Source organism: Brachypodium distachyon, chromosome 1, assembly GCF_000005505.3.
Source record: "Brachypodium distachyon strain Bd21 chromosome 1, Brachypodium_distachyon_v3.0, whole genome shotgun sequence".
NCBI lineage: Eukaryota > Viridiplantae > Streptophyta > Magnoliopsida > Poales > Poaceae > Brachypodium > Brachypodium distachyon.
The window spans coordinates 62,781,158-62,791,496 of NC_016131.3; the positions used below are offsets into that span (position 1 = coordinate 62,781,158).

General features: G+C 47.0%; 1 protein-coding gene across 1 annotated transcript; it reads left to right on the forward strand.

Annotated features, from left to right (window-relative positions):
* Positions 1–8,452: 8,452 nt before the first annotated feature.
* Positions 8,453–10,007, forward strand: LOC100840282 (60S ribosomal protein L10). The gene is made up of 4 exons (XM_003561620.4): positions 8,453–8,620; positions 8,721–9,222; positions 9,350–9,431; positions 9,570–10,007. Exons 1-4 carry the CDS (start codon positions 8,611–8,613, stop codon positions 9,651–9,653), a joined length of 678 nt encoding a protein of 225 aa, XP_003561668.1. The 5' UTR covers positions 8,453–8,610; the 3' UTR covers positions 9,654–10,007.
* The last annotated feature ends 332 nt before the right edge of the window (positions 10,008–10,339 follow it).

Sequence of the window (10,339 nt, forward strand, 5' to 3'; positions counted from 1 at the left end):
TCCTATCATATATATGACAGCAACTAATTTGACACACTTAATATGAGCATTATTCTCCTATGAGCATATATACGACAACATATATGATAGCATTATTCTCCTATCATATATATGACAACAACTAATTTGACACACTTAATATGAGCATTATTCTCCTATGAGCATATATATTAATGCATTTGTCTAGTATTTGTGCTAAATTATATTCAAAAAATTCATCACATGCATACACAAAAGTACATCGATCACACATAATTTCACTTAGTACAAAGTTTGCATTCAAATTCAGTACAAGTACATTACAATGTGACTATTAGGCCTTCTCCTTCCTTCGGTAAGTCATAACTTGACTCCTCGCAGTAGTGCTTCTGAGGTAGGGTTTTTGTTGTATTTTCTCGCTCTCGTTCCCATCACACTGTCTTTTCCCTCTCCTTTTCCTCGTTAATATCGTGCGTTCCGCTTCTTCGTCATCTGCGGCGGTCGTCGGATCATGGAAACCTTCGTAGTCTTCTTGTGAAGTAACTCTGTCCACTCCAACAATGCTTCTTCTCCCTCCTCCTACTACGACGCGGCCTTTATTTGCCAGGTCGTCTACGTAGAATACCTGCTTGCATTGTTTAGCAAAGACCCATGGTTCCTCTATTGCCGGGATTTTTTTCACGTCAACTTGTTCACGAGGGATCTCAGGAGGTAGCACCATCGTCGTGAACCAGTGACTTTCTTCTTTGTCACCTTTGGTCCATCTTACACGGCACATTGTGATCTTTATGATCGAGTACTCCAATTCCCAGATCTCCTCGATAATGCCGAAGAACGCTTTGGTTTTGCTGTTGTCGTCGGTCGCGGTCTCAGAAGTCATGACTACACCACTATTTTGATACGTGCTTTTATGGTTCTAAGATGCAGTGTAGAAGTTGTAGCCGTTGATCGCATATGATTGCCAAGTAGATACGTGGTAAGTAAGTTCCCGTGACAAACATGCAACCGTCTATTCAGATTCATTGGTCGTCTCCCTGCCGTACCAATAATTCTTCAGCCATGCTACGAATGTTTTATTGTGCTCCCAGTGGATCCAGACTTCTCCTCTTTTAGGGTTTTCATTTCGCATTTGTTTCATGTGCATTTCCTGATAAGGCCGACAGCAATCGACAGTTTGCAACACAACCAAATGTGCTCTTTCAAAGTCAGCTTCCCTTCCTCTTCCAAAGACATTAAGGAATGTATGTCCAAGGCCACCTTCGCCTTTGAGCTTGCCCTTGTGCCGTGATTCGGGAACACCTATTGATTTCCGATCGGCCAACCAATCCGTGCAGAACTCGATGTACTCTTCGGCCCTAAAGCTTTCCACGATGCTACCTTCCGGACGCGATCTGTTACGAACATAGCGCTTCAGAACCCTGTTGTATCGTTCAGGGCCATTGTAACATCCCAAAATTTCAAGTTCTTACATGTGCATTGCATCTATGAGCATCATTCCACAATTGCATATTTGAATTCAAATTTGAATCTCAAAAGGCTTTAAAAAGATTTTATTTCAATTTAAACCCTAGGGTTTTCACCCATTTGAGCTTTGGATCTTCAAACCAATAGGGTTTATCTATAAAAGGGGTTTATTGCATATATGAGCTATCCCATAATTTTTGGATAATTATTTGGAGTTGAAAAACTATTTTATTTAAATAGTTATATAGCCTTAAAGGCATTTATAGGGCAAATGTATTTTTATATATTTTATTTTGAGGGGAAATTACTCCCAAAAGTTGAGTCATGATAAAACATGATTTTACAAATTTTCTGGAATTTATTTGGACCAATTTGGAGTTCAAAATCAAAAGATATCAAAGAAATGAGAAAAAGGAAAAAGAAAAGGCTAAAAAAAAGGGGAAGAAACCGGACCGGCCCAGCCGTTTTGGGCCGAACCGGCCCAGTCCCGACCGCGCCCGAGCTGAACCGAGCCAGCTGGTCTGCGCGCGCTGAGACACTGACAGGTGGGGCCCACCTGTCAGGTCCATCTTCCCGGATGGAAAGCCGCCCGCGCCGCGCCGGACACTGCGCACCGCCATCTCCGGAATCCGGTGATCCCAACCTTCCCGAAGCAAGCCGAGCTCACCCCTATAAAGCCCTGCACCTCCTCTCTTCTTTTCCTCTGCTCGCCCCCTCTCGCACGCACCCACGCCGCCGAATTACCCCGCCGAAGAACACCGCCGCCGCTGTCTTTTGCCCCGGGAGGACACGCCGGTGAGGCTCCCCGCTTGTGCCCTCAAATTTCTGGACCGCATCGACCTCGTGCACGTTTTGACGCGCGCGGTTTCTTGTTTGGTGTATTGTAGGAGCCGAACGCCGCCCGCCCGTCCTCGCCGAAGCCCGCGTCGCGCCACCGCCGCTCGTTGTCGTCCTAGGCAGCAGCTCCGTCCTTGTCTCGCCGCCCAACGCGCGTCACGGCCTTCGCCTTGTCGCGCCGCCCTCGCCGGAGCCTTCCCTGAGCCGCCAGTTTTGCCGGAACCGCTCACGCCGCCGCCTCCCGTGCCGCGCCGCCGTCTTCTCCGTCTCCGACGAGCGCCGCCGCCGCCTGTAAACCCTAGCTCTCCCCTCGTTTGTCCGATCCAGATCCAACGGCCAAGATTAGATCTCGTATTTTTCTTTTAAACGAACCGTTACCAACCAATCAGGAGCTGACACGTGGCACTGCTTAAATAAAAAAGAAAATAAAATTTTAACCCCTGATTAGATTAAAATGGCACTTTTGCATAAAAGCCCCTGTAACTTCAAATGATTATAACTTTTAAATCCTTTGGCCAAATTTGATAAACTTTACCTTTTTGGAAAGCTCTTGACCTGTAGAATCTGTTGGCACTGTTTAAATTTGAATTTGAACATTTTAATCACAGTCAATTTACAGAATAGGGTTTAATGCCTTTTAATTCATAACTAATTATTTAGAGATCCTTTTTAATTGAAGCCCGTGCCCAAAATTTTGTTTTATTGTCTCTGTCCCATTGGACAGAGAAATAAATATTTTGAATTAAATTATTTGGCTGAGGCCAATGAAACTATAATTTAGGGTTCTAATCAATTGTTTTTGCCTTTTTGTTTAAAACCCTAATGCATTTGTTTTAGTTACCAATGCTTAGGATCAGTTAATCACCCAAATAAAATAAACCAAGTATGATCCTGGTAATATGGGCTCTGCCAGGATTTATGTAAGACATATGATCCTGGATCCGAGGGATTGTGCAGATGTAGCCGTGTTGGTGGGAACGTAGGTCCCTCAGGTGGTCGGGGTGATTATGGTCTGAATATTCCTGTAATCGATGCCTTTGCTACTCTACCCTGAGGACAGCAAGGGATTAACACGTCGATTTCTGTGGGGAATGTGTACAACCTCTCGAGAGTGTCAAACTAAGTACTTAGCCGTGTCCCCGGTTATGGACAATTATGAGCAACTAGATATGGGGGCTGTAAGGAAAGTCTCACTCATTCCAATTTCTTAAATAAAATGAATGGTTCGAACAGGGTAGGAGCACTTGATGTATCTACTCAACGTGCTCTAGGTTAATAGGAGCATGGGTGTTTCTACCCCGTGTCCAATAGTGATAAAAATATTTGTTTAAAAATGATAGAATGAAACATTGATGCTTTTATGCAAATAGCCAAAACCCCTACCTTGCCAAATAATGCATATACTTGTTAGGTCTGCTATAACCCTTTTGGTGAACTTGCCAATACATTCAATATATTGACCCCCTAGTGGCTGCAACGTTTAAATGTTGCAGGTGAATCAGGTGAAGAGTGAGGTACGAAATGTTAGGGTTGCGAGTTTACATTCCAACATGTTTCGACTGTGGAGTTGTTATGGGACTCCTGCATCTGTTGCTTTCCGCTGCAAGATTTTCTTTTCTTTGAGATAACCCATGAGGTTATGCAATATGTAAGTTACTACTAAATTCTGGATTAATGCGATGTAATATACTTTTGACCTTTGTATCTTGATATTACATCTTGAAAACTGTGTGTGCTAGCGAGTCGATCCAGTGCCTAGCACTGTAAGCACAGAGATCAAACCCTGTAAGGGGGAGGATCGCTTCAGCCATACATGTTATGCAGGAACGAGGGCCCTAGGGACAAGATCTCATCGCATATGTGGATCATTAGATGGACCATGATATCAAAGAATGATTGAGGGAAGAACATCTCGAGTTCGCACAGAATCTGTATCATACTATCCTGCACTATCTCGCATCGTCTAACGGTGATTGACTTCTGCGAGATGCTGTCAAAGAAGTCAGAAAGCTTCATGATTGTCTCCCTTACGTGCGGCTCCATGATACCTCTGATTGCGACTGGAAGTAATGAGTGAGTATGACAGGGTTGTCGTGAGACTTCATGCCAGATAGCTTGTGACTCTTCATGTCAACTAGATGCTTGATGCTCGACGAGTAGTTCGATGGAACTTTAATGCCCTGCAGGCACTGGCACATCCTATGCAACTTGTCTTTGTACAAGTTGTAACATGCAAGACGACACCGCGTGGTCACCGTCACGAAACCATTCTTGTCGGCTGCCGACACTTGATCTTTGCTCCACAACTCTTTTCTGATAGACATGAGTTCCAGGTCCTTCCGTGCATTGGGTCCATCTTTCGTCATCTCTGGAATGTTTATCAGCAATCCCAGCACGCTGTCGCATACATTTTTCTCCACGTGCATAACATCTATGCTGTGGCGGCATTCTAAATGTGCCCAGTACTCCAGGTCCCAGAATACGGACCTCCTTTTCCACACGATGCCTTCAGGTTCCTTATATTTCTTTGCAGCAATCTTTCCGGGGACAACCTCAAGATCGTTCACAATTTCGAGGATTTGCATACCAGACTTCTCCTTCGGCGCTGTCCCGTGCTCCGTCTTCCCATTGAACCTTTCCTTGTCATCCCTCCAAGGGTCTTTAGCATCCAACCACTTTCGGTGGCCCATATAAACAATTTTGGATGAAGAAGGCAACTTCTCCGATGTCGCGTTTTCCCCGCACTTTGTATAGACCTTGTAGCCACGTGTCACCTGGCATGAAGTATTTCCATTCACAGGATAGTCATGCACGCAGGTCAGAAGCGCTACTCTCATCGTGAAGTACTACCTCCTGTTTGCGTCCCAAACCACTTTGCCAGGGTTCTAAAGCTGCTTTAGCTCATCCTTCACTAGTGGCAGATACACATTTAGGTCAGCTCCCGGCTGCTTTGGACCCTGTATGAGCATGCACATGTGGATGTACTTTTTCTTCATGATTAACCATGGAGGAAGGTTGTAGACAAACAACATCACTGGCCATGTGTTGTGCTTGTTGTTCATGTTTCCGAAAGGATTTATCCCGTTAGTGCTGAGGCTGAGCCTCAGGTTTCTGGGCTCGCCCCGAAATCTGGAAATGCCGTGTCGAAGTTCCTCCACTGAGTCCCATCGACAGGGTGTCTTAGGACCCCAGGTTCCTCCACACGGTAGTGCCCGTCAGGATCGAATGCTGCCTGCGCCGGATCATGATAGACGAGATACCTCGCGTCCTTAATGTTCTGCATCAAACGCTCAACTCGGCCACCTGCCGTAAGATCCCAGACAGTCTTTGCCAGCCTACCCTTCATCACTTCTTTCCCATCGTCTTCGCCAGCTCTGACGTTTTTCTTCTTGTATCTCGATGCACCGCATGTGGCAGCTCTCATGGTTCTCGTACTCTCCAATGTATACCATGCAGTCGTTTGGACATGACTGATGTTTCACGCAATCTAATCCAAGCGGGCATGTAATCTTCTTCGCCTCGTATGTGCTCTTGGGCAACTTGTTTGGCTGTGGAAAAACCGAAGCAAGGTAACTCAACAAGTCCGTGAAGCCCTTGTCTGACCAGCATGATGCTGCGTTCAGCCTCAAAAGTTCGAGCGTTACTTCGAGCATGTTGTTTTCTTCGCTAGCTCCATCATACAAGGGTGTGTTTGCGTCCTCCAACAATTTTTTGAACTGAGCAGACAATGCCTCATCTTTGGGGTCCTCCAGCTGGTCCCGTAGGTACGGGTCATCTAGCATTTCGGTAATCCTGCCACGTGGAGCTCCTTCACCCTCCACATTAGCCTCCTCATCGACCCTTATTTCTTCCTCGGAATCATTCGCCAGATCATACCGCAGGACATGATCATCTTCCCTACCGCTACCGACATCAACCGCATCCTCCCCTTGACAAGTCCAGCGTGAATAACCTTTCACAAAACCCGATGCCAGCACGTGCATCTGAACATCTTCAGGCTTCATCATGCATGTGTTTCCACATTTGCGACATGGACAACACATCATCACAAGTCCTTTTCGTTCCATATCACCTTTCGCGACTCCAAAAAAAATCGTCCATCCGGTTATCCATCGAGCATTGATTCTTTCCGTGGCGTATATCCAAGAATGGTCCTTCGATCTACAACACAATACACAAGAAAACACAAATAAAAATAGTTACCCTAATAATTAACAAGGGGATTAAGGGGTTTACTAAAAATTTGAAATTTGAAGTTAGGGAGTTCGAAATTGGGCACATTCAAAGAGAAATTGGAGGCCGGAGAGAAAGATCAGGAGTGAGAGAGAGCTCACAAGGGAGAGAGAAGCTCGGGGCGACGACGATGCTGGCGGCCGGAGCTCAAAAATTTGAAATTGGGATACTTCGGAGAGAAATTGGAGGCAGGCGAGAAAGCTCGGGAGGGAGAGAGAGCTCGCAAGTGAGAGGGAAGGTTGGGGCTCCAAAAATGGAGGTCGTTGAAGGCCAGCGGCCGGATGTGGAGATGGGGGCCGGTCGGGGGAGAGAGGAGGAAGGGAGAGGGAGGGGATACCTGCAGCTGGGCTCACCGGTGGCCATGGTGGAATTCGGAAGTGCTTCGCCGGATTTGGAGAAGGGGCCGCGGCTGGTCCGTTACGACGCGCAGCACGACCAGCTGTGGCTCTGCCCAGCGTATTTAAACCGCGACGCTCATCAGTGTCGGTCATGACTTGGGCGACCGTTACTGATAATAGGGGCTACATCAGTGACGGTCGTGGTATATCCGCCCGTTAGAGATGTACCACACATCAGTAACGGCCGGGCCACGAACGACTGTTAGTGATATGCTCTGTGCATCAGTGGCGGGCACGTTAGGGCGATCGTTACTGATGTATCACTCATCAGTAGTGGTCGGTTATTAAGCGACCGCCACTGATGTCTCACGCGAGGAATGATGGTACATCAGTGGCGGTCGTCTCACGCGACCGTCACTGATGTATGGCTGGGCGGGGGCGGGCAGACCCCGCTCGGTTCATCAGTAACGGTCGGGCTGTGATCGACACTGATATTTTTCATCAGTAACGGTGAGATATAGACTGTTTTGTAGTAGTGGTCGAGTCTCAATGTTTCAAACATTTGCATAATTTTCAATTCTCTTTTTCTCCCCCTTCATAGTTGACGTATGGCATTCTTTTTAATTGGTTACAACGGATTTGTTTACTTTGCACTTGCTTTCATGGCTACCGCCTGAAGGACGCGATAGGATCAATCTGGATACAGCGATTCGCCTTGCTATGGCAAAAACATATTTGCCTATTTTCCAGCGAGTTTCAGATTTTGAAAACAAAAAATAATCACCTACATGACTTGATTGATTCAGTTCTCAGTGTTGCAACACTCGCCTCCGTCTCCGCGATTCGGGTGCCACCGCCGCTCGCCAGTGCTAATCCTAACCATTAAAATCTAAAAGCAACTGTAGAGATAATTTTACTTATATGGATAACCAAAATATTGATTGTTCTTGTTGTTTAGATCAATTTAAAATCATAACACATCAGTATACTATACTGTAAATTGGATAGTGATAGATTATGTCGTGTACTGACATCCATTACGCTTGGTCCGGTTACGGACATGTGTTTTGCCAGTATCCCGTGAGTTTTTTTTTTAATTTTGCTATGGCATTAGATAGTTTCGGTTGTCTGCTTCATTGTTCACCTAGCGTTGCCCCGCCTGATTTTGCCCTTCTCTTCTTATCATCTATTTCAAATCTTAAAACAAAAATCATATCAAACGATTGAGTAATCGGTTTATCTATAACTTAAAAATCAGGCAATTTAGAGATAGCAAAACTGTAATGTATAGTGCGTTTTTAGAAAAAATAAAACGGTATTAACAGATCATGGTCCTGCCGCTATGTTTCGCTTGCCCACGAAGAATTCGGCTCGGCCCCTGCCTGGAGCGTTCACACCCAAAAACCAACGGAGAACAGCCCGTTCCGACATCTGCCATTTCCCGGCCCACGCTATCTCAACCACGCATTCAAGTACAGTACGGAGTACTTCTCAACCCTCGTCTCATTTCCCTCAAAAAAAGAAAGAAAGAAAAAAAAACACCCGTCGAGGGCCTAGCGACACGGCGTACCTCGACCAAACGGCAAACGCATCCTCGGCCTTCCGGCCGCTCGTCGACACGCGTTCGCGGAGAAACGAGAACCTTCACGCAACAACCCCACCTTCAGTCCTGCCCGCCTCCTCTATAAACCCACCACTTGGCCTCCTCATCTCCTTCGAATCAAGGCTCCCTAGTCATCTCAGCCTGCAACTTTTCGCCATGGGGAGGAGTAAGCAACCATGACCCTTCTTTCCTCGTAACACCCACCGATCATGCACGATGCTCAAATTAACTGAAAAATAACGATGTGTAGTGGTGCTGCTGTGCAGGGCCGGCTCGGTGCTACCGTCAGATCAAGAACAAGCCGTACCCGAAGTCGAGGTACTGCCGCGGGGTGCCGGACCCGAAGATCCGCATCTTCGACGTGGGGCAGAAGAAGCGGGCCGTGGACGACTTCCCGCTGTGCGTGCACCTGGCGAGCTGGGAGAAGGAGAACGTGACGAGCGAGGCCCTGGAGGCGGCCCGGATCGCCTGCAACAAGTACATGGCCAAGCACGCCGGCAAGGACGCCTTCCACCTCCGCGTCCGCGCCCACCCGTACCACGTCCTCCGCATCAACAAGATGCTCTCCTGCGCCGGCGCCGACCGGCTCCAGACCGGGATGCGCGGCGCCTTCGGCAAGCCCACGGGGATGTGCGCGCGCGTCCACATCGGCCAGGTGCTGCTCTCCGTCCGCTGCCGCGACGCGCACGCCGGCCACGCGCAGGAGGCGCTGCGCCGGGCCAAGTTCAAGTTCCCGGGACGCCAGAGGGTCATCGTCAGCGGCAAATGGTACGTTCGTTCGTTTAATTTACGTGGTCGGTCTTTTCAAATTTTTACAGTATCGTACGTACGGCCGTGCCGTGGAGAAATATGCTTGTGCTGGATGGATCGATCTCAACCGTGCGTTATTTACCAGGGGATTTACCAAGTTTAAGCGCGAAGAGTATCTCAAGCTCAGGAGCGAGGGCCTCATCGTGCCCGACGGCGTGAACGCCAAGGTACATATCACAGGTTCTCTCCAAGTTTAATCAACCAACTTTTTTTTTTGACCAAGAGTTTAATCAACCAACTTTGTTTAGCATGATGATCGAATATAGTTGATGCGATATTGCGAACCGTTTTCTGTGTACATGCAGCTGCTGACTTGGCACGGGTCGCTGGAGGGTCGCCAGCCAGGTCGAGGGGTGTTTCCACCCTCCGTTGCAGCAGGATCTGTTTGAAGAAAGAAGAAAGTACACTTGCATCACTACGTACTGTTCGGACGGGACGTCGTCACGTCGATATATATAGCCTCGTATACCTGGCCGGACTACGCACGCCATACTTTTGATGCAGGAGCTGCTCCTACACGTACGTCGTCTAGGTAACTTATGTCGTCGGGACACACGTCCGTACACAATTACGCTGATATAATACGGGTATCCAGTGTATGTGTGCTGCCAGCCTTACCGATATGTTGGTCTTTTTCCTTTTTTGAGCGAGGTACGATGATACATTGGTCTTTGAACGTGTTGTGACTTGTGAGGTCGGTTTATTCATAAATAAAGATGCGATAGTATATAATGCTTCAGACAGCTCCAAGGATTTAGCGGAACTAGTCGTTCATAGCACCACGGTACTTGGGAGATGTTCAGTAATCTCATCTTGTTGCACTCTGAAATAATACAGTTGCAGCTTCACGAAAATTAGTAAAGCTATGAGCCACCTGAAATTGCACACTGCTTTAAAACTTTACAACTTAAATGAAATGTTTTACGTACTTTGTATGTTATATATAGAGTGACTTGGGGACGATGTTGTATGTTAATCCAAACTAGCTAAATGTAACACACATGCGGTTTCATGATAAACAAGACAATCAAATTAGACCATTGATAATAAAATGTCGAACCAATGTTGATTCATA

Bases quoted from the DNA above. Each gene is read 5' to 3' on its own strand.
- LOC100840282 (XM_003561620.4), top strand. The intron at 9,223-9,349 runs GTACGTTCGTTC...GTTATTTACCAG, and splicing joins GTCATCGTCAGCGGCAAATG to GGGATTTACCAAGTTTAAGC. The intron at 9,432-9,569 runs GTACATATCACA...GTGTACATGCAG, and splicing joins CCGACGGCGTGAACGCCAAG to CTGCTGACTTGGCACGGGTC.